Source organism: Coptis chinensis, chromosome 6 (genome assembly GCF_015680905.1).
Source record: "Coptis chinensis isolate HL-2020 chromosome 6, ASM1568090v1, whole genome shotgun sequence".
NCBI lineage: Eukaryota > Viridiplantae > Streptophyta > Magnoliopsida > Ranunculales > Ranunculaceae > Coptis > Coptis chinensis.
In genome coordinates, this window is record NC_141461.1 from 3,897,983 (window position 1) to 3,922,413 (window position 24,431).

Consider the following 24,431-nt stretch of genomic DNA (forward strand, 5'->3'; position numbering starts at 1 on the left):
AACACCAGCGAAATCTTGAAAAAGTGAACAGTGCCTGTGAATAGTGCTGGTGAACAGTAACGGTGAATAGTAAATCCTTCCAGAGAAAGATTAAAACTTGAATTGAGATATAAGAACTTCTTCTTGTGAGAAATCCTTATTCTTTTTGAAACTTGACTTGAATAATATACTGAAAAACTTAAATAAACTTGATTTTTTTTCTTGGTGAGGGATTCCTCTCCTAACATACCACTGAATCTCGCTCCGATACCATGTTGAATTCTATGTTAGTAGTGATGTTAGGAGAGTTGTGACATTGATATATTAGAGAAACCAAGAATAAGAACTGAGAAGACTAAAGATTGATTAGGATTAGAGAGTTCTTGTATTTAAGATAGTGTTCTCTACTCAGAGTTACATACTTATACTAAAACTAAAACATGATAATAGAAACTACTATATATGGATGTCCACACTTATAGAAACATAGAACTTTCCATATTGGATATATTCTAATACTAACATATTCTAATAGTTGTGTTAGAGATGACAGAGAAGAGGAAGAATTTTGAGGTTGATGTTAGCAAAACAAGTGAGATGTACTTCCCAGAATGGGTCTTCTCACATCATGTACAGAATGCGCCGTATGGTAATGGATCGGAGGAGGTTCGAAATGGCATGAATGCAAGGGGAAAGAGGAGGAAGAAGTGGCAATGATGTTGGAACTGGTAGGATTATGGTGTATCAAGTTTGAACCTTCGAAACGACCTTCTATGAGGAAAGTGGTAGATATGCTAGAAGGGAATGTGGCTATTGAGATCCCTTCAGCCTTATTTGATGCCAACTTGTCACATGGATATTAAAGTGATGTCAAAATCGTGCCTGGATTGAATACTCTAAACTCTTTTGAAAAGCCAATTGATAGAAAAAATGTCATTTGCCGCAAATATGTAGTGACAAAAAATTACCCACTTAAATTTTCCATCAAACATTTCGTGGTTAGTATTGGCATTGACAAATTATGTATCATCTTGTCATTGGGACTCTGTCGAAAAAGAAAGTAATGGTACCACTTAGTCATCTATGTTTTGAGTGGAGACCGTGTTTTTTCTAGATTAATTGGTGATATATTGTTTGGCATGTGCAAGTTTTCTAGCTTTACCCCCCCCAGAACTTAGGCCAATTTACCCCCCAGTTCTTCATGGAATGTTGAATATACATACACTTATACAACACACTTAGAGACCCCAAATGTTGAATATGCATACACTTATAAAGCAACAGGAATAAACACATATAATCGCCGGTCAGCCAGATGAATGTTTAGATGTGGTTTGAGTCAACAAATGTGAGTGGCAGAGACATTCCTTCAGTCGATGGAAAGTATCAATGGGCTCTCGTGACGTCACTTGAGTCTAAAAGGGCGATTTGAAGGCGATTTCTTATCTTCAAGAGTCCACTTTCATATTTAACTATGGATCTATCAGAGTTTGAGCTTCCACCTGTTGTTAAGAAGATAGTGAGAGCACACAATCAAGAAACTACCGCGATGAAAATGTTGTCGATGCAAGTGAAAAAAAAGACAACCTTTTTCATATGCAGATCAAAGAAGGCAAGTTCGACCACCGCATTGAATTCCAAAACCTTCCCCAACCCGAGAAGATGGGGAGTACCCAGCCTATTCAAATCCCTCGATCAAGCGACTTTTACTTAACAGCGGTTTGCGTATTGCAAGTTACGTCTCATTGGAAGAATTGATCCGATAAAAGTACCAATTGACAAGGTGAGGCGGATGGCAAAGGAGAAATGGAATCCTTTGAGATCGGCTCATCACACCTATAGGTAAGGGTTATCTCTTCATTCGATTTTCTAACGCCGATGATTTGAATAGAATCTGGGCTAAGGGATCCTGGATCTTTGGGGATTCTCCCTTGAGACTTAGCGCTTGGAGCCCTGACTTCAACCCAGATGTACAACGCCAATCTCATGCCCTCATTTGGGTTAGATTCCCAGGTCTAAGTCAAGAATATTGGGACCCCGAAGCTCTCATGTCAATTGCTTGAGGTGTGGGGCATCCTATGCAAATCGACCAAAAGACACTTAATAGAGACTTCGGCTACTTCGGCTACTTCGCAAAAGTACTGGTAGATGTGGATCTATCTTGTAATATTCCTGATCAAATCTATGTGAATACTAAAACTACAGAATTCTGGCAAACTGTAGAAGTCGGTCAGCTACCTAATATGTGCAATCATTGTAAGTGTGTTGGGCACCTAGTCACTGATTGCAAAAAGTTGAAATGAGTCCTGAAACAGCAAGACAAAATGAAGGCTATGGATGAGGATATTGCATCCATATCTCATCAAGCAGATGTCGGTACCATGGGTAAGAAAAGATGTCGGAAGAAAACTGCTAATGCGAATGAGAAGGGGAAGGAAACATGGGTCTCTAAAGTACCCCAAGTTAAAGATTCAAACAAATTTGGTATTTGCAGACCTCGCTGATGTTTATGCAGATGAGTCTAACATTTCAACAACTAAATCATCCTCACCGATGGTTGAGAAGCGCTGCGTAAAAGCAAGTTGAGGTGGTGGTTGAAGTGATTAATGTTGTAGGCAACACGGTTGTAGAGAATGAGCAAGTTGCTCAAGCCGAGGAGGAAAATCTCGCGTGTCAAGGCGAACCGAAAACTTTGTTGATGGTGCAATTTGGAAGATGTAGAATATGGAACCGATAATGAGGGTAGTGGATCTAAGGATGAAGTCGGTGAGTGGCTCGAACGAGAATATGCAGATGCCCTCAATGCACCGGTTGAAACTCTAGTCCCTACCCGATTGAAAGAAAGAACGAGGCAATCGCTAACTTGGCTGAAAATCTTGTTACTACTGATAAAGATTTGTCAGATTATGTTGACAAGGGGTCGGGGGATATGAGACGAATCAGATAAGGTCAGATGTTGAGATGTTTCCAACTCTCAACAGAGCTCCTAACTTAGCATCCCCTCCTGATATAGATAAAGGCACTGCAGTTGAGAGCCTGAATAGTAGAGTAGACTCCTATTCTTCTTCATCTACAAGATATGCAGATCAATGTTCTTCCACTACTGGAGATGGAAACAGGCTCAAATTATTGAATGAGGAAAATTCACTGTTAAGATCGGTTAATTGGGCTGACCTCGCAGATGATGATGACAATGCCGAGGATGGTAAAGAACCATGGCAGAAGATAGCAATGAAAAAGTATAAGCCTGCATGGATGTCGCATGAGCATGTTGATGACGAGGATAACTCACAGGATGGTGATGAACCATGGCAGTTTCAAAAGGAGAAAGAAAGCAAGACAAAGGGGAAAGATGTGGATCTGACTCCTCTTCCACCCAGGGCAAGGAAAATTCCAGCAAGATATAAATGATTTACTTTTACTGGAAATACACATGGTTTGGACATTAGAATGAAAGCTTTATCACCTTCATGGAATTTATATTTTGGTTTCAAAGTGGGAACTTAATCCAGCCCGGGTGGTGCTTAACCCCTAGTTTGTAACCTTATTATTATATATAATATATTCACATTTTGCCAAAAAAAAAAAAAAAGTGAGTGGCAGATTCCCAACCCCTAAAATATATACTTGAAAACTGTGTTGATCTTATGTGATCCCGAAGAGAGCCAGTTACATGTAAATTGTTATTGGATTTTGTTTGGGACCGATGACGATTTAATTTAGTTTCTCACTAGAAATTATTCGCTCTCTTTCAATGATCAAATCGGGACATTCACAAATCAGGATAACGTCATTCTTTGTTGAGTTTGGGTTCCTCTGTTTTGCTTTGTAGCCCCTATTCTCTTTAATTCTACAACCTTACGTGATAGCTTCAAAACATCTCAAATCAGTTATTAATTTGAGATCAAGAGCTTATCCATTTAATGTCGAGGAAAAGTTAACAACTCGACAAACAAGTATAGTGGGCATGCAGGGTCAACTCTATAACATCATTGAGAGCCACAAATGACTTGGAAAGCAGAAAACCATGCTTACAATAAGGCTGAGTCCAATGGCTCTCTATCCCTTTAAAAGTAGTGTTAAAGTCGATAAAAGCTAAAAGTCAATAAAGTAAGCTAAAAAATAAGCTAAAGTCAATAAAGTAAAGGCTAAAGTCGTCACATTTTTTTACTCTCATCTCTATTTTACTCTCTCTATATTTTTATATAGAGAGTAAAATAGAGATAGAAAGTAAAATATGTTGACTTTAGCTCTACTTTATCGACTTTAATTTCTATTTTAGCTCTACTTTATCGACTTTTTTAGCTCTACTTTATTGACTTTAACACTACTTTTAAAGGGATAGAGAGCCATTGGACTCAGCCTAAGAGAGAAGTAAATCTCTATTCAAGCTTTCAGTTGTTGGTACTCAGTTGTATCTAAGTGATCATTGTCGTAATCATAATATAAACTCCAGCTCCACAAACATTGAATAAATCTTCATAGTATCAATAACCACTTATCCCAACCTTAGTTGTCCTAATCTTCTTTCCTACTCCCTCTCGGCCATATATGTCAACCCTTTGCAAAGAAAACACTTCGTACCACTTAACTAAGTGTTGTTGATAAAAGACTGTCATTTTTTTGTGTGAATGACAGTCTTTTGGTTGTTAATGAATTTGGTAGGTTTGTGTTAAAAAATAGTGTTGTTTTGGTCTTTTTGTCCTCTAGTTATTATATCCTATCCATCCGTCCTTTACCTCCAAGCTCTTGTTCTCCATGTCCTTGTTAAGTATTATCGTTTGCGGTTTTGTGATTTACTTGCTATTTAATTATTTAAGTGCAGGTAAGAGAGAGAGACTCAATGACTGGCGTGATTAAAATAATTTCGACCAATGCTGGTTTATTATGATTGAAAAGACTTACCAATTAGGTTTATTGATGATATAAAAGAATAATAGGTAGAAGAAAAAAAAAAACGGGTGGTTTTTTTTCTTCTGAGTCACGTAGAGTAAATAACTTGTTTTAGTTAATAAATATTTTGGGTATGTCTAATAAAAAAGAAGGGTAATTTAGGAAACTAAATGTGTTTAAAATTATTTTATTTATTTTTTTTAAAATTGGGTATGGGAGTGTTTTGTTGGGTATGTCCAAGATCACCCTAAATTAAAGGTTTTTATCCTAAACTATGATTTCGAATTGTCGGGTTTTTGTGAGAAAATTGAATTAGAAGTTAAAATCGATGTTTGTTGTTCGATCTCGAATTCTTCGGAACATTTCCCACTTGAGGATTGTTGGCAACCATTTAGCAATTATTGTTTTGGTGTTAATTCTCTTTTAAAATTGAATCTCAATTGGAGCAAAGCACTGGATATATATAATTGATGAACTACTGGAAATGGAGTTTATTAAATATTTAAATCCATTGGAATTGCTACGTAGGTTATACAAGAAAGACATTTTTACCCTAACTAATAGTTAATGCAATTACAACCGCCATGATTAGGTGGCATCATCTTATTTTATATGAATTTATCATAATATGTCCTAAATATCATGAGTATGAAACTCATCCAAATGTAAATTTGGTTCGTTTATACCAAAAGAAACCTTCGGAAATATCAAAGGTTTATAATATTCAAGAATTTGAGGAATTATTCATAACCATTACTGCATAGGACCGACTAGTGGTGTCAAATGGGCTGGGCCGGGCTGGCCCGACTCTCAAATAATGAAGCCCTCATGCTTTGAGGGCGGACCAGTTTTATCCTCATTTACATTGAGGGCCGGGTCAGGTCGGGCCAATGTTTAAATCTCGAATCCTTTACCCGCCCCTCAACCCTCTCGAGAGGGTTTGAAGGGCCGGGCTTGAGGGCCAAATGTGAGGGCCGGATACTATGTTATACATTTAATTTACAAAATAAATTTAGAAACATTAGTTAAAAATGATAAAATCGAATGCACTTCACAATTAAACTTTCAAACTACTAAATTTTTTTGTTAAAGTTGTATTAGTCAATTAAGATTAGTTAAATTCATTTTATAAAATATTATAATGAAATTATAAGGTTGGCAAACTTAATAGATAAACGTTCTTTTAAGTGATTTTTAGCATATTAATGTTAAAATAAAATATATTATAAAATTTTTTATTAAAATATATGTAATAAATGTTGAGGGTCTAATGAGGACTTAAGGGACTTAAGTTTCAAAGTCTAGGCCCTTACCCTCCCTTCAAAGACTTGAGGGCCAGGTCGGCCCAGCCCACGAATGTGTGAGGGCCTCATTTTGAGGGTTTTTTTGGCCCATGGACCGGGCGGGCTAAGGGTTTGAGGGCCATTTTGACACCCCTAGGAACCCACATAAAAAAATGGTAGATATACATGTCATTGGACTTCATCAGATCAGATGATCAGACCTAACTCGGTACATAAGAGCCTTCAATTCAGTTTTTCATCTAAAACTGATGGGTTCATTATTATCCAGACAAAACCCTACTTCCTCTGACAAACATGCATATCTATTGGAAAATATGCCAAAGATACTTTTATATGAGTCCTTATTGCAAGGAGACATTTAATCTCATTGAGGAAAACGCCCTGGAGAATTCCTAAATCATTTAAGAAATTTCACATCAGATTCAGAAATTGAAGATGATCCAGTCTGTACTCAAGTTGTTGAGAATCTACTGGACCCATACCAAGGACTTAATAACTAAGACTTAATACCAAGGACTTAATAACTAAGACTTAATAATTAAGACTTAATACCAAGGACTTAATAACTAAGACTTGTTCTTATCAACAGATAGAAGTTTATCCTATCGCCCAATGAAGAAGACTTGAAAATTAATTATTCACTAAAAATCAAAAAGTAAATAGTTTTGATGCATTATTTATAGATTTTTATCCACAAACATGTTTTGTCAAGGTGGCCCCGCCAACTGCAACCACTCCAGCACACATTGCCACTCATGCACCCTTGTTGAGGATTATCTTTTATTTCCGGCTCTAAATTTTAAAAAAGTTTTGAGTGCTCCCCCCCCCTCGTATTATACAAACCATATAAATAAAAGTTCAGTTTGTTTATAAGTGTTTTTGCTGCTGACTGATCTCTTTCCACAATCATTAGGTTTTTATATGATCTCACTTTTATATATATATATATATATATATATATATATATTTGTGGAGTTATATACTTATTATTATATCTATGTATTTTTGTTATCGACACAAAAGTGCAGACCAAGAAAAAAAATGAAAAATCATTCAATACTTACAGGGGCAGATCCGTGATCTTTTGCTACTATACGTACTAGTCACCACTACTAATTTTTAGGGTAAATTGTATACTATTACTAATAGTTTTTTTCTTGTTGAAAGTTGGGGTGGGCTAACCCCCCTCCTTTCCGTTATACTTGGCAAGTGTTTGATAAGTTTATATATGCATTGGCGGAGCCAAGGGGTCCAGGGTACACCTTGGCATACCCTCAAGTTTCGTGGGGAAAAAAATACTACTAGTAAAAAAAAAATACCTTACGCAGTTACCTTATTAAGTGGGAAAAAAAAATCCCTCACCTCGTCTTCTCTTCACTTTACTAATTCTCTCCAGAGAAATAGAGAATCAACACTCAAGGTAAGTATAAATAAGCGAAAATCAAACACCCCCTTTCTAAACTCTCAATTGAATGAATTTCCTATTTTCCTAACCCGTAGGTTTATATTTACTTTTCTTTAATTCTATAGTTTTCATTCCACTAATTCATTCGTATACTTTAGGAGTTAGAAACAAATTCCTTATCTTTGTTTCGATCTCAACCGTCCTAGTAAGCCCATACTTTCTGATAAGCCCATGAGGATTGCCACCCACACGACATGCCCTTATACATTCATGAAGTATGACTACACATTAGCTATTTAGCTAGCTTGCTAGTTGCTTTGTTACCTTCCAGTTCTTACAATTATATTGTCATGTAATCATGTTTATGGGCATTGTTGTATTTTTAAACTTAACTTGTCGTTTAATATGAGTACACACTGGATTGGACTACTGGAGTTCACCAATTCAGATTGTCATTCTACTAAGCACATGTCCAGCTAGTTATTCTTATTATTTATTTTTTGAAGGTTAGATTCTTAATTAGTTAGACATTTAATTCGAGTATGATCAAATGACTGCATAATAATTTTCAGTAGAATACTATTTTATATGATATGTAAGTGATAAGTCACATATTGGTTTGGTGGTTCATTTTGATCTAAACAGCTATGTTAAAGTCTTTGCTTGGAAATTGGATTTGAAATATTAGTTAAAACAAAATTGCATCAATTTTTATTTGTGTGTGTGTGTGTTTGTGTGTAGGTTGTCTTGATAGCTAACCCTCAAACAAAATCCTGTCCGGCTCCGCCACTGTATAAATGGGTCCTTGGTTCCTCACATTTATCATCCATCGCGTCTCCGTCCAATATTCTAGATGTACTTCGACTTTTCTTTGGGTGTTGAAAGTTTAGAGGTGAAAGTTGAAAGTTCAGAGTTGAAATAGTGAAACCAATGCACAATACACTTTGGAGGAAACATCACGGAGACTATTATCATTTAACAAATTTAATTAATTAGGCCACATTTATCAATGAAATATTTTGATTAATTTCAGAAAGTTGATTTTGTGCAAAATTTGTTGTACTTTTTTAGGATGTTAAAAATTGATGTATGATTCACAATCTATATTTCTGAGGAAGAAAGCAGCAAGGTTATAGGATGAATATAGAACAGTCACTGGGAAAGCCAGAATTTTACTGATCTCTTGCAGCGAACCACTGATTCCTTTTTAATATTCCATAGTCAACAGTGTCTACCTCTCCCCAGCAAGAAGACCCGGCCTCCGAAGAAAAAGAAAATGGTAAGGAATTGAAAGGGGGGAAAAAACAGCACACGGAAGCTTTAACATGAAGATTGCATTACACCACATGTTGATACTCTTCTGCTTCTCAAGTCTCTCCCAAACCATTCACTCAACCAACACCACCAACTCAACCTACTACTACAACCTGTGTGCTCCATCAACATGTGGAGGTTCTACTCTGAAGTTTCCTTTTGGTAAAAACCCACTTTGTAGTAATGGCAACATTAAGGCAGCAACATGTGAAAACAACTCAGTTTATCTCATAGATGAAGAGAACACGTACATCAAATACAAACTTCTTCAAAATCTCACAAATGAAGTCTACACCAACAGATCAATAAGGCTTGTTGACAACTCTCTCTTTGGTTGTGGTACTATTCCTCCTTTTATTGATACAAGACCAGGTTCTGAAGAACAAAAGAGGGGCTTGTTAGGTGCCGTTTACTATAGTTCTATATACAGACCAGGCACTTTTTTTAATTGTACAAAAGAACCAGCTGATAAGGATACTCTGGCTAGGATGATCAGGTCTCGTTGTTTGGAGTGTGGTGAGACTGGCAACTTGTGTTATTTTTATGATGGATATTTTGGTCGTGTTGATTCTTGTATACCATTTAGAGTTGCCATCCCTGTAAACATTTATGGTAATCTTAGTCGGGTTAGGAATTTAAGAAGAGTGCTTCAAGAAGGATTTGAGGTTCAGTGGGATGAGGATAAAATTTGTGATTTATGTATGAAAAATGACGATGGAAGATGTGGGTATTTGAATCAACAAAAGAAAATTAGTGGTTGGGAGTATTGCTTTTGCAGGGATGGGATTCACAAAGACACTTGCAATGGTAAGTTATTAAAAAGTGATCAAATGCTAGTTTTTTTTCCATTCTGGTCTAAGTTTATTATACTTATGTTCTGATCGATTGGCTATTGTACTGTGAAGGGGAGCTTATTGACCATGATGCTACTTCTGGAAAGGATGTCATAATCAACCCTCACAAAAACAAAATTGGGCTGATTGTAGGTAAGACAAACTCTTAGGCTGAACACACAAATCAAACGTAACTTGTTAATATGTATCAATCTGTTAGCCCATCTCCTTATTGTAATATGTCAGATACAATATGCATTACGTCTGATAAACTCTGAATAAAACTAGGAGCACGCCAGCCGAATGATGTGTTATTACGTCTGAGATATTGTTTGATAACATTATCTTAAGATGTTTAACTAATGTACTTCTTTGTGTGGGAAAAAGGTATTGGGATGGCGGGAGCAGTATTCATATTTCTATGTACTTCGTACATTTCCTACAAACGAATGCATAAGAAACAGAATCGTTTCAGAAGCACAGATGATCAAGCGTTGCGCTATCTTGAGGGGCCTAGCGGCACTACTCCAGCTTCAATAGAGACTTTCTTGCACAACTACACTTTAGGAAAGCCAACCAGATTTTCCTACAAGCAGCTCAAGAAGTACACCAACAATTTCACTCAAAAGATTGGCCAAGGAGGCTTTGGTTCAGTCTATAAAGGCCAACTTCCCAATGGCCTCACCATTGCTGTTAAAATCCTCGATGAGACTACTAATCAAATCGCGACTCAATTCCTCAATGAGGTCTTAACGATCGGTTGCATCCACCACAATCATGTAGTCCGGCTTCTGGGGTATTGCTTTGACCATTCTAGAATAGCTCTTATTTACGAGTACATGGTAAACGGTTCTCTTGACAAATACATTCTCCAAAAGAAGCATATGAAAAAAGGTCAGTCCAAAAACACATTATCACCCCAGGATGTACCAGAACTAATGACTTTGACATGGGCTCAGCTACTCGACATTGCCATTGGAACAGCAAAAGGACTTGCTTACCTTCACGAGGAATGTCAAAATAGAATATTGCATTGTGATATTAAGCCTCATAATATCCTTTTAGATGAAAATTTTCAGCCCAAGATATCAGATTTTGGGTTGGCAAGGGCATTGAACAAGGAGAATAGTCACATCTCACTGACACATGGAACAGGTACTCCTGGCTACGCTCCACCGGAGATGTGGTATATGAAGTTTGGTCCAGTGACAGATAAGTCTGATGTCTATAGCTTTGGAATGGTTGTGTTAGAGATGGCAGGGAAGAGGAGGAATTTTGACGCTGATGTTAGCAAAACAAGTGAGATGTACTTCCCAAAGTGGGTCTTCTCACATCATGTACAAAATGCGTATGGTGATGGAGGAGGTTCGAAATGGCATGAATGCAAGGGGAAAGAGGAGGAAGAAATGGCAATGAAGTTGGAATTGGTAGGATTATGGAGTATCCAGCTCGAACCTTCGAAACGACCTTCTATGAGGAAAGTGGTAGATATGTTAGAAGGGAATGTGGCTATTGAGATCCCTTCAGCCCCATTTGATGCCAACATGTCACATGGATATGGAATTGATGTCAAAATGGTGCCTGAGTTGAATACATTAAGCTCCTTTGAAAGGCCAGAAAGTAGTAGGAGTGGGACTTCTGGAAACTAAGGCCTGGCTTGATAAAAGAAAGTAAATGTCATTTGCCTGGCAAATATGTAGCAGCAAATAATTTTCCACTTAAATTTTCCACGTACTGAACATTTCTTGGGTAGTGTTGGCATAGGAGAATTATGTATCATCTTGTTATTGGAACTGCGTTGAAAAAGAATGAAATGGTACCACTTAGTCATATATGATTTGAATGGAGACCGTGTTTTTTCTAGATTAACTGGTGATATATCGTTTGGCATGTACCATACATTCTTTATACTTTTTTCTATACTCTATAATCAAAGATTAATACTGAATAGTCGAGAATGCTCCCAGTGAAACACGTCAGCCCTTTTTTTTTTCTCTTGGATGGACACCTCAACTGTTAGAATGATTCGGCAGATAAAAAAACAAATTCACGCCCAGTTTTGGGAACTATTCCCGTAACAATCTTAAAAAAAAAAAAAAAAAAAACCTTTCGTCAAAACTCAAAACCCCGTCCCGTTTACCAAAAAAAAAACAACAAGGCAACCCTTTGGGTCCCCTTCTATTTGCACTGGTGTTGCATCCCCTGATTCTGCAGATCCGGTCCAGTTGCCAGTTGTTGCTACATGCTTGGTATCTAGATGATGGGACTCTGATTGGAGATACAGAACAGGAGGCGACAGCTTTGGGTATGATTTAGAAAGAAGGACCTTCTTATGGGCTGGTTCTTAATGTGGCTAAAACTGAGCTATTTTGGCCATCATTGGATCCATGTCTCTCCACTCCTGGTCTCTTTCCTTCAGATTTGTCCCTCCTCAGCAGGAAGTCAGGTTGCTTGGAGGTGCGGTCAGCACTGATCCATCCTTTGTCAGGGGCCTTGCTTGCAAGCGTGTTGAAAAGGTTGTGACTTTGATGGACCGTTTAGCTATATTAGACGATCCACAGTGTGAGTTAGCTCTCTTACGTGCTTGTGCTGGGCTCTCTAAGTTGGTATTTGCGATTCGTACTTGTCCACCATCCCTTTTTAGAGAGGCAGCTAAGACTTTTGATCGGCATTTCCACAGTGTTCTCCAGGGTATTGTGGTTTCTGATGGTCCTAACTTCGGTGATTTGCAGTGGCATTTATCGACACTCCCATTACGTCTGGGTGGGTTAGGTATTTATTGTGCCACTGATGTCTCTACTTTTGCTTTTGTGGCCTCCCGTTGTCAGACTTCTGAGCTTCAGAACCACATTCTTAGGAGTTGTGGGCCAGTGCCTTTGGATGAGATTCTTGATATTACTAGCAGTGCATTGAGTCTTTGTCTACCTGATTTTGACCTCAGTTCTATGGCTGGGAATGCTACCGTCCCCTCAAAACCACAAATTTTTTGGCGGAAGCGTTCTATAGTAAGATTGCTGCTAGTCTTGAGAGGGAGTTTGTGTTATCTGCTTGTCAGAAAGCAGTCATTGGATGCTTGCAGTCAGAACACGCAAAGGATTTTCTACTTGCTATTCCGATGGAGAGACTTGGACAACAGATGTCGCCGGTGGAGTATCGTTCTATTCTCGGCACCGCTCTCATGATTTCTTTGTACTCGATGGTGGTCTATGCCCCGTTTGCAAAAGAGTAGACTAGATGCTTTCGGGGACCATGCAAAGACATTAATAGATATTTTCCGGGTTTCAAATACCGACATGATCATGTCAGAGATATTTTATGTGATGCATTTTGGAGGGCTGGGGTACAAGTGAAGAAGGAGGCTCCTGTGAATTTTCTCACTGATCCGAATGAGGGACGATCTACACTCCGACCTACGGATGTATTGATATACAGTTGGTCTGAGTGGAGACATACATGTGTTGATGTAACTGGAGCCTCTCCGTTGGTAGGGCTTGAAAATGGAGTTTTTGAGGTGGGGGAAGCAGCTAAGAGAGCAGCGACAGGGAAGATGGAGAAGCATGAGGAAGCTTGCACGGCTAACCAACATTGTTTCATTCCGTTTAGTTTCGACACTTTCGGTTTCTTGGAACAACAGTCCGTTGAGCTTCTCAAGAGACTTCAGAAAGTTATGGACAGTAATGTTATGACAGCTGGTTCTAACGAGTTTGTTTTTAGAAGAATAGGATTTGATATTCAGAAAGGACTTGCGGTGCAGCTTGTTGCACGCTTGTCCTAATTATTTGTAAAATTTTTTATCAGTATCAATCAAATTTCCACTTAAAAAAAAAAAAAAAAAAAAAAAAAAAAAAAAACTATATGCACAAATTGATAATCAGTCAACTCGCCCAACTCTCTCTTGCCCTTTTTTTGTCCAAAACCAGCTAGCTTGAACCACCCAAAAAAAGAAAAAAAAAAGAAAAACAACATTCATGCACGTACTTCTCATTTTTCTTCAAATTTAATAAATTCCTTTTCTGAAATTTAGGGTTATTCATTTCGCTTGAAGAGATTAATGAGTCCAAATAACCTACGACTACTCCTACATAAAAAAAAACTCAGATCTCTTAACGGAGATATATGGGTATGTCATCTCTCTATCACTTCAACTATTGGTTCTCAGTTCAATCTCGATTTCAATCATCCATACCCACCAGGTACACTTTTCTATGAATTTCATATTTTTAAATCTCTGATTGAATTCAATTTCAGAATTCATCAATTGCACATCATTTGTTTTCGGGGAATAATGACTTGGTTGGTGTGGTGTTTGGGTAGAAACTCGTCCAAACACACCAATGGTTTCGTAAGGGAGGTTGTTGCAATGAATTGCTGAGACTATACCTTCAATGGCTGCCTACGTATCCAAATCGTTCTCTGGAATCAAGTCTTTCAAATGAACGTAGTTCTTTGTTTCAGAAGAATGGAGTATTTATAGGATAATAATGAGAAGTATTATTTCCTTCATTGCTACAAAATCTTCTGTAATTATGTAAAGTTTTAATATGGAAGCGTATCTTTCCAAATATATTTTCTAAATCTGAAACTGCTATATCTAGCTTATGAAACCATAATTTTGGGCAGACAAGCACGCCATAAAATTGGGCAGGCAAGCACGCCATAAAATTGGACAGGGCAAGCATGCCATAATTTTGGGCGGCGCTGGCACGCCATGATTTTGGGCGGCACACATAGTTGTGGGTGGCGCTATAACGGTACCCAACCCAACGATGATTGTTTATGGGGGTGCAAATATGGTGGCACATACACCGCCCCCTCTTTGCTAGATGGAACTAGTTCCTTGTGGTGAAGAATCATAATAAAAAAAACTAGCTCGAAGGGGATGTGACGGTGGACGTTAGCTAAGGTACTTGACCACATCCAAACCTGACCAAATCCAAACGCTACGACTCTCGAGTGGATTGTGCGATTATTAGCAGGAGAGGACGTCAAATTTAACTTACCATATGTAGCTATTAAGGCCCATGCAAAATCTCACGGCTCTTAAAATGGGTTTAATAAGGTTGGCATGTGCGAATAGAAAGTTTTGGATAAAAAATGGGTTTAATAAGGTTGGCATGTGCGAATAGGAAGTTTGATAATAAGCAACCTTTGGTTATAGAAGTTTGACTCAATATTTAAGAAATAAGAAACAATAAAGGGTAAATTTGTGGGGTATAGAAACATTGATCTAAGGGTTGCTTATTAGTAAGGTCCTTGAATGTCAAAATAGAAGGATAGGAACGTGAAGATAGAAAGTTGCTCTCCATCCCTAAGTTGTGAGAATCATAAGAAGCTTATATAACGAGTGTTGTTTCACATGTATTTCATATCATAGTGATACTAAGTAAATTGAGGGCGTGGTAAGGTTGTAAGAAACACAGGCCACAAAGTTTGTGCAGTCGAAAGATATTATACGGCCATATGGTGATTGTGACAGAGGATTCTGGGAGTTGAAGGCTAAGGCCGGCGTCAATGGGGCGAGATGGATGATGACTAGCTTGTCGGGCGAGACGCTGCATCGCAGATGGGCAGAGCACTCTGCCTTACCAACAAATAAATTTGCTCGAAGTACTACTGCTAGTGATCTGAAGAGAATGTTCCACTTGAGGAACCTTTCTGTTGAAGAACTTCCAGAATTTGACAGGGGACACGTGGTGAAAGAAAACGAGTTGGTAGTGACGTTCGCACAGATGGAGTATGGGTTGGTGCTTCCCCTTGACAAGGAGATATCTCGGGTATTATTTGTATGGCGCATTGCTCCGATTCAGGTGTCTATGTCACTGTGGTTAGTATTTTCGCAGGTACGCACTTTGGCTAAAGTATATCGTTGTCCTTTTGGGGCTGACGAACTGATGTTGTTAATTTGTCCAAAACATACGGAAGAAAAAGACGGGTCGATAACGTATCATGTAGAATGGGCATATCAAGATATGAGATTTAGAGGGCTCCCAAAAGGGTACTTTAACTGGGACAAGTATTGTTTCTTAGTACGAAGGGATTGGAATCCTCATGGGTATCGCGTTCCCAATAGAATCCTAAGTATGAAAAGATTCAGAATTGCGTGCTTTATTATAGATATATATTAATTATTGTTATTTTTTATTTTTTGTGATTTGTCTGTTTGTGTTGTACTTGTAGATGAGCGACCAAACATCCCGAGAGCTGACATCCCGAGAGCTGACGTGAGTCAAGAAGCTATGGATCATCTTCAATTTTACTTCAGCAAGGATCGAGACGAAAATATTTAGATTTGTCATGGCCTAATGAAATAGTCCCTGGCTGTCATTATGGTGAAGACAAAAAGTATGGGCCCCCGCTTTATGTGCCGAAGAGCCCTTATAGAACTAAGCTATTAACTGCCAAGCAACCAGAACTTGAAGCTCAAGGTCAAGGTCCCGAACAACATCAGAAAGAGAGAGATTCCCAAAGGAATATGTCTCCGAGTTCGGACGCTCTTGCGAAACCGAAAAGGAAAAGATTAAGTAATGAAGAGGAATTGAATGCACTGGAAGTGCTTCATAAAGCCTCCGCTGCTGTAGAACGAAGGAGCAAGCGAAAAGCCGACAAAGGATTTAGCGTGAACCTGCAACCCGAAGTGGTCGCTGTCGATGAAGGCGTGAAGGTTGACACAAACGGAGTTAGTTGTGGTCAAGTTGCTGAAGATGCAGGGTGTCGAGTGGACCCTGCTGCTATGAGCAATGAGGCTATAAGGAATGGTGTTGCTGTAAGTGAAAAAGGGTCTGGAACCATGGAGAGACATTCTCAGTATACACGACCAAAACATATCCATGCCGCCCCCAATCATGCTAGTGAAGCTAGAGTTATGCAAGACATGTCTGGTGTCTCTTTACGTGCTGGAAATATTACACTGGATCCGCCCCTAAATAACGTCCCGATGGTCTTTCTTGATGATGACGTGATAGATGTGTTGAAGCCAGCAGATGACATAGTTTTCTCTAGCGAGATGGTTGAAGAGTATATGAATAACCAATTTGCCTCGGAAATTTGCTCAAGCAACGTGAAAAGCATAGGGGAGACGTCAGAATTGTGTATCATGGGAATGCAGAAATTGCAAGAGGTAAAATGGATATATAAATACCAATATACTCCCTGTGTCTTTCTTTTTGTATAAATTTGAATCTTTGGACTTTATTTACAGGCTAGAGAGAGTTTAGCTAAGCTGATGGCAATGTTGGGCCGAGAAAAGGAACTGACTCCAACACCCTTGATGATCGATGTGTTACAGAAAGAAAACGAACAAGCAAAGGCCGAGGCTGTTAGGGCAGACGAGGAGGCGCTGGTCCTAAAGGAAAAATTGGACGTGTTGACCTTTGAAAAGGACGGTTTGGTGCATCAAAATTCCGAGATGGCGCAAGTGATCATAGGGAAAGACAAAGAGTGTAAGAGAGTTATTCGAGAGCTGCGCGAGGAGAGAAGCGCGAGGAGAGAAGTACACAATCTGAATTGAATAAAGAACTCTCATCGGCCTTGCTTGAGAAAGCTCAACTTGAGGCTTTGACGAAAAAATATGTTAACGATTTGAGTGGCGCGCGCGGTGTACTGAATGATGCCTTGCAACATTATACTTCAATGTACAATTGCTGTCCGAAAAAGGAGATTTGTGGTGTACTGATGCCAAGCGCCTTGGAGGATGCAATTGAAGATCTTGGACTTGAAGATGGAGCAGGAGAGGCTCCCGGGTTAACGGGGGATGACTATGGCTCTCCTGCTTAACGTGGCATTCTACCATATTCTAGGAGCAGCATTAGTAGGAATTTATTATCTATAGCTGGATAGGTGTTTGAAATGGTGTTTTCATGTTTAGTTATTGTTGTGTTATATAGTTTGGAAAAAGAGATTAATAAAATAACCTTGTTGCTCCGCGTATCTCTTGTACTGCAAGTGCTTGCATATACTGCCGATTGATCTTTTTTTTTTTTTTTTTTTTTGCATATACTGCAAGTGCTTGGATATGGAACATGGAACTCTTGTTTCAACGCCACTGCTTACCGCATCGATATGGTTCCTTTGCTTTATTGCTGAGCATTGATGCTTAGAGAAACTACTATAATCAAATATACATTGATAACTTGTGATAAGTGATAAGAGAGGGACTTCACTAAGGGAGTTTAGGAATGCCTCCACAGAGGTTGTAGTTTCCTACAACTGAAACAGCCCTTCCATTTTGAAAGATCCCTTTGTTTGGTACCTCACCATCAAGGTTATTGAAAGATAGGTTCAAACTTCGTAAGACTGAGAGCTTCTCTAATATAACTTCTGTAATATTATTACTGGTACTTTGTGTGCGTAACAGGATAGAAGAGCTACAGGTCATCCATCCATCATTAGCAAGGTCACCAGGCATGCTGGAAATGGTGCTGATGTTGTAATTGATGGTAAAATTATCACAAGTAAGGGCCTTGCAACTGCAGCAGATTTTGCTTTGACCATTGTCAGCAAGATGTATGGTCATGCAAGAGCAAGAAGTGTGGCCGAAGGCCTTGTTTTTCAGTATCCACAGAGCTAGTAATGTCAGGAGCAGATGGCAACTGGAGATAGATGGGAACGGTTTTGCTGCCTTAAGTCATTGAAAGTAATACCTTTTACCCGTTCAATTTCTTTGCAGTCATTAACAACATTGAAAGTGTGTCCGCCTGCTGTGGACCAAGATTGCGCTGGTCATGGTTGAACTGATCCTGGTCTTTGATGAGTGTGATCATGCTGTTCTTGAAAGTATGCATTGAAACAAGTTCTTTGAATCGAAGGATCCTATCATGATGGTAGATAGATACAACAGCTTGATCACGGTGGTCCAGAGAGGCATCAACACCAAAATGTGTCCATGAAAACATTCAATTTTTTGTTTCACATTCGAGCTCTTGGATGTGCAAATTGTAAAAGAAAATTAATATATTGTGAGTTTGTGACACTGAATTAGTTGCCTCCTCAAATTCTGACATTTTAACCGCTTTTATACTCTCTTGTATCTTGTTCTAGATCTTATTTTTCCGTGTTACGTGTCCCTTCTCTTGATCATAATTTTGTTGTTAGAGATGTCGATCCAAAATTGGTCTGAACTTTATGAGTGTTTGGGTATGGGGTATCTGGAACATATGTAAATTGGAAAGCCGTAGGTTGTTCATTGTAGCAATAGAAAAGAAATATACCCTGGGGTGTTCTTTTTTCCTATATTTGTTTCATCTAATGATCGGCAATATTCTTTAACATTTGTAGTTTCAATTTTATAAATTGCAGAATCATTTTATGGTGCTTGTTTGTGTCATTTATGTGTCCCAGGATGATGGAATTTGAAACGACCATGAAATGGCTCCCAGCTCGCAAGATTAGCCTGTGAAAGTCCAAATTTTACTATGGAGTATTTGTGAAGCCATAAATTGTACATTAACGCCTGAAGATGTTTGCCATAAATTGTACATTAACGCCTGAAGATTGAAACATTTAACAAGTATACCATGTTAAGAGTTTAGACTTTGATAATCCACTTTCTCACATATTAGTGGATTTAGAACTTTTGCACGACTACTAGGCAAAATTCCTAAGTACAAGGCAATGCATACGGGCATTTGGCAACCTTCTCGATTTTCATCCTAACGAGTTATACTCGAGGACTACGTTATATGATTAGCGTTCAGGTCATGGAATTGGAAGGCTTGTAATTAAGTGCCGGTGCGTGACCAGTATCTTTTATAGTGAAGAATACCTTAGGTGATAATTCAATATTGTTGATAGACACTATAAACCATTTTGCATTTATACAGTCATTCCCACTTGATCAATTTGTGCAAGTGTAATTTGTAATTGTAACTTGTAGTGGTTGGAATCATCAACGTTCACTATATATATATATATATATATGAGTTTTGATGAGTAGAGTAAGGTATTGGAAACGCAAACTCTGTGATTTATTTTTATTTTTTTTTTTTTTTTACGTAGAGTAAGATGTTGTAAGTGCAAACTCCACGATTTTGGATGCGTGGAGTAAGGTGTTGCAAACGCCAACTCCACGATTTTGGTTGTGTGGAGTAAGGTGTTGCAAACGCCAACTCCACGACTTTCTGGTGTGCGGGGCAAGGTGTTGCACATGCAACCCCCATGACTTCTTGATGCGTGGAGTAAGGTGTTGCAAACGCAAACCCCACGATTTTTTGACGCGTGGAGTAAGGTGTTGCAAACGCAAACTCCACGACTTTTTGATGCGTTTGAGTAAGATGTCGCAAACGCAAACTCCACGACTTTTTTTATGCGTGGAGTAAGGTGTCACAAACGCAAACTCCACGACTTTGAATTTGTATAGGTTAAATACTAACCTTACCTAAACTACTATAGTGGTGACTGAACTAGAGTAATCGACATACACTATTTTTGAGTAATTGACATACACTATGTTTGCCTTGCTGAATGAAAGTAAAGAAGTCAAATGTGGAAGAATGGACTTTATTGATGATTTGAAATCTGAAACAACATAGCTAGTTTGTCTCATGGACAAGCACTAAGGAGCTGTCAATTAAGCTACCAATTTGAACTAATAGGAAACAAATTTAACGATAAAAACGCCTAAGATGGAGTGCATTCCATGGTTTCGAGAGAGAGGTTCCCGAAATTGTGCGAAGAAAATATGCTCCCTTGGAAGCAGTACGGTCAATGATAAGAGGTCCTTCCTAGTTTTCACCTAGCTTCCCTTCATCAATAATCTTTGATTGTCACACAAAACCCAGTCGCCCGGATGAAAAACTTTCAAGTGAAGCTTCTTGTCATATTGCTTCTTCATTGCAGCTTGGTAATGGAGGAGACGAGCAATACTGTCCTCGCGCACTTCATCTAGATTGGCCTTTGAATGAGCTAGTAATTCGTCATTATTGCCATCGTTTAAGGTAGCGGCGGGTCATCGCAGCAAAAATTTCCGTGGGTAATACTGCTTCTGCTCCATAAGCCAGGTTAAATGGTGACATTCCTGTCGAGTGTTTTGGAGTTGTTCAATACGCCCATAGAACGGCTGGTAACTCCCTTGTCCACTTGCCTTTAGCCTGTTCGAGTCGACGTTTGAGGATTGCTAAGATAGATTTATTTGTCGCTTCGGCTTGCCCATTTGCTTGGGGCTGATAGGGTGTAGAAAAATTGTGTTGAATATGGAGACTAGCACAAAGCCTGTGTATTTCTTCTGCATCAAATTGATTTCCATTGTCTGATATTAATTCAGCGGGGATACCGAATCGGCAAATTATATCCTTCCATAGGAACCGTTTGACGTCCGAAGCTTGTATGTGCACCAAAGGTTGTACTTCTGCCCACTTGGTAAAGTAATCTGTAGCTATGAGCAGAAAACGAACATTCCCTGGAGCTCTAGGTAGAGGCCCAATGATGTCTAAACCTTATTTTGCAAATGGCCATGGTGAGAAAATCGGGTGCAGCTCAGTGGCTAGAAGAGTACCCAAATGATAATGTTTCTGACAAGGAATACATGTTTGGGAAATGTTTTTCGCATCCAATTGCATATGAGGCCACCAATATCCTTGCGTCATTGCCTTATGAGCCAAACTTCGACCACCCGAGTGATTTCCGCATATCCCTGCATGGATTTCTTGTAGCACGGCTGCTCCTTCCTGTGTTGTGAGACACCTCAGCATAAGAGACAATGAATTACCTTTCCTGTACAATTGCAGAGTTCCTGTGGATGAAGATACGAATATAAACTTCCATGCGTCTCTTTTGACGCTATCCGCGATCTTGGGCTCTGAAGGGACTATGCCATTGCGTAGAAATGCAATGACCGGGGTGCGCCAATCGCCGATGTCTGCCACGACGTTTGGGTAAGTGAAGTTGTCGGGCTCTTCTGCAATTTCGTCGTCACCTTGATCGTTACTTTCAGGTATAGGGCAGGAGTCTGCATCATTTTTTTGAAGAATCATGTTTCTATCTTTTTGGGAAGCGTCGTCGCTGGGCTTGTCTTGTAGGGGAATATCATACTTCCTTTTCCACGTATTGACAATATTAATGTCTGATGGTAGATGTTCCCTATCAATACTGAAAAAACAACACGCATTGATGTAGATGTCTGTGAGTTGTTCTAAGGACAAGTCAATGCTTGGGTCTTGCTGGAAATCAACATTAACATGTCTTGGTCCATCAATGTCTACTGCTGCGGATAGATATGCTAAGGCGTCTGCATGGCGAACATCATTCCGAGGCCTTTGTATAATCTGGATGGTTTCAAACTGGTGAGCAAGTCGGTGAATTAGATCTAGGTATGCTGCCATTTTATCGTCTCGGACTTCAAAAGAGCCGGAGAATTGCCCTGCCACCAACTGTGAGTCAGTGAAAATTTGTAATTTTTGAACTCCTAAGTCCAAAGTTGTGCGCATTGCGTACATGACAGCTTCATATTCTGCTACGTTATTGGAGGCCTTGAACCCAAAACGAACTGAGCGCTCAATGGTTGATTTATCTGGCTTGATAAAAACACATCCTAATCCAGAGCCAGATTTGTTGTGTGAGCCATCCGTATTAAACAATCCATGAATCGGATGAAGGGTCAGTATGCTTTGGCGAGGCTTCCTCGCCCCCAACTATAGTCGTTTCACTATAGATACTGTCATCTTGGTTGACTTCGGGGACAAAATCGTCGATAGGGAAATCTGCCATTAGGGATGCAAGTGCATGACCCTTTTCTGAAATGCGAGGTTCAAAATTGATGCTATAAGCACTTAAGTAGATGTCCAATTCCGCGAGTCAACTTGATTCCTGGGCACTTCGGAAAACTTTGCGTAGAGGATATTCCGTGTATACTTTGACCAGTCTTCCTTGGAAATAAGGCTTGAGGCGTCTAGCAGCATGAACCAACGCTAGAGCAATTTTTTTAATTCTCGCATATCTTCTTTCCGCCCCCGTTAGTGTTTTACTATTGAAGAAGATCGGGCGACCGTCTTCTCCATCGATGAACAGGATCGCACTTATCGCCTAAAGATATCGTAGCGCCAAGTAAGCTCCAACAGGTTGCCTTGTAGCTGGGCTGGCCAAGATTGGTGGCGAGACCAGGTAGTTCTTGATTGATTGAAATGCATTTTCACAATCATCATTCCACCTTGCTGAGTCTTTTAACGTCTGAAAGAAAGGACGACACCGGTCCGAGTATTAGAGATGAAACGATTTAGTGCTGCTAAGCGCCCTGTGAGCTGTTAAATCTCCTTTTTGGTTTTTGAAAAGGGCATGGCTTGAATGGATCGGATCTGTTATGGGTTAGCTTCGATGCCTCGACGAGTCATCAAATACCCTAGAAATTTCCCTGATACCAGTCCGAAAGCACATTTCAAAGGTTTTAGCCGCATGTTGAATTCATCAATTCTGTCAAAGACTGATTGTAAGTCAGAGTTATGATCTCCACTGTGTTTGGATTTTACAACCATGTCATCAATATAAGCTTCCATTGTCTTGCCCAACATATCTCCGAATATGGTGTCGATCATCCTCTGGTACGTAGCCCCTGCGTTTTTTAAACCGTAAGGCATAACTTGGTAACAAAAAATCCCTTGGTCAGTTATGAATGCAGTTGCTTCTTGGTCCTTCACAGCTAGCAGGATCTGGTGGTATCCCGAATACGCATCCATAAATGATAATCGTGGGTAGCCAGACGTGGCATCCACCAATTCCGATATTCGTGGGAGAGGGTAGGGATGAATCGGGCAAGCTTTGTTAAGATTGGTGAAATCAATGCACACTATCATTTTACCATCTTTCTTGGGTACTGCAACCACATTAGACAACCACTGCGGATATGAAATTGGCCGTATAAACTTAGTTGAGAGTAACCGATCAATTTCCTCTCTGACTTTGAATTTTCTTTCTGGGGCCATGCGCCTAAGCTTCTGCAGAATTGGCTTGATGGTAGAATCAATGTCAAGTGTGTGGCATGCAACTTCTGAGCTAATTCCTGGCATCTGCTCAACTGACCAAGCAAAAATCTTTTTGTTCTTTCTAAGGAGTGCTACCATTTCCTTTTGTTCATTTTCCGTTAGTTCTGCCTATATAAAAGTTGTTTTTCTGCCTAAATTCCCAATCTGAACTTCTAAGAGACAGTCTATGGTTGGCGGTCCTTCATTTCTTGAACTAGCAGTGTAAATACTGTGTGGGATTAATTCTGATTTAGATACTTGCTGCGAATTACTGAGAATTGTATTTCCCCGCATATCCGACTGACGATATTCCTCCAAGACCTTTTCATGACAATTTGTGGGAAGCCATCCGGGTCGCAAGACCTTACAAATTTTGTCAAGAGATGGGAACTTTACTGCCTGGTGAAATGTAGAGACTATTGCGCCCATGCTGTGGAGCCTGTCCCTTCCTAGGATTGCATTGTAAGGGGATTTTCAATTCATCATAAGGAATTCAATGTCGATTGACTTGTCCATTAGCGTGACTGGTAAAGAGACTCTTCTTACTGGGGTTGTTGCTGTTCCGTCAAATCCAATGATTGGATTATTTTCTGTAATAATTAAATTTTCTGATAGCTGCATGTTCTTGTAGCAACCTGCAAAAACGACGCTTACAGAACTTCCAGTATCTATCATGATGTCGCTGAACTCGCCATAATCCAACGAAAGCTGAGATGACGACAACATCATAATGAGGATGATGGACGCCAATTAGATC

The 24,431-nt window shown here is 39.3% G+C and overlaps 2 protein-coding genes across 3 annotated transcripts; one reads left to right on the forward strand and one right to left on the reverse strand.

Annotated features, from left to right (window-relative positions):
• Positions 1-7,488: 7,488 nt before the first annotated feature.
• LOC147490858 (LEAF RUST 10 DISEASE-RESISTANCE LOCUS RECEPTOR-LIKE PROTEIN KINASE-like 2.4) lies at positions 7,489-11,597 on the forward strand. Of its 2 annotated transcripts, none has more exons than XM_086568946.1 (4): positions 7,489-7,596; positions 8,323-9,702; positions 9,801-9,881; positions 10,116-11,597. In XM_086568946.1, the coding sequence occupies exons 2-4, from the start codon at positions 8,907-8,909 to the stop codon at positions 11,375-11,377; spliced, it is 2,139 nt and encodes a 712-aa protein (XP_086425072.1). In that variant the 5' UTR covers positions 7,489-7,596; positions 8,323-8,906; the 3' UTR covers positions 11,378-11,597. The 2 variants fall into 2 exon arrangements, with proteins under 2 accessions (XP_086425072.1, XP_086425074.1); XM_086568948.1 differs by having other exon boundaries at positions 7,505-7,596; positions 8,653-9,702.
• Positions 11,598-21,157: 9,560 nt separating this feature from the next.
• LOC147490859 (uncharacterized) lies at positions 21,158-23,773 on the reverse strand. Its single transcript, XM_086567124.1, has 2 exons — positions 23,075-23,773; positions 21,158-22,234 (listed from the first exon to the last, which is right to left on the reverse strand). The coding sequence occupies exons 1-2, from the start codon at positions 23,771-23,773 to the stop codon at positions 21,158-21,160; spliced, it is 1,776 nt and encodes a 591-aa protein (XP_086423250.1).
• Positions 23,774-24,431: the final 658 nt, after the last annotated feature.

What these genes read in the sequence shown, in the direction of transcription:
- LOC147490858 (XM_086568946.1), top strand. Translation starts at nt 8,907, where the DNA reads ATGAAGATTGCATTACACCACATGTTGATACTCTTCTGCTTCTCAAGT. An exon ending in TCACAAAGACACTTGCAATG is followed by an intron (nt 9,703 to 9,800) that starts GTAAGTTATTAA and finishes TGTACTGTGAAG; the next exon opens with GGGAGCTTATTGACCATGAT. An exon ending in CAAAATTGGGCTGATTGTAG is followed by an intron (nt 9,882 to 10,115) that starts GTAAGACAAACT and finishes TGTGGGAAAAAG; the next exon opens with GTATTGGGATGGCGGGAGCA.
- LOC147490859 (XM_086567124.1), bottom strand. Translation starts at nt 23,773, where the DNA reads ATGGTAGCACTCCTTAGAAAGAACAAAAAGATTTTTGCTTGGTCAGTT. An exon ending in TGAAATGTGCTTTCGGACTG is followed by an intron (nt 22,235 to 23,074) that starts GTATCAGGGAAA and finishes GTTTTTATCAAG; the next exon opens with CCAGATAAATCAACCATTGA.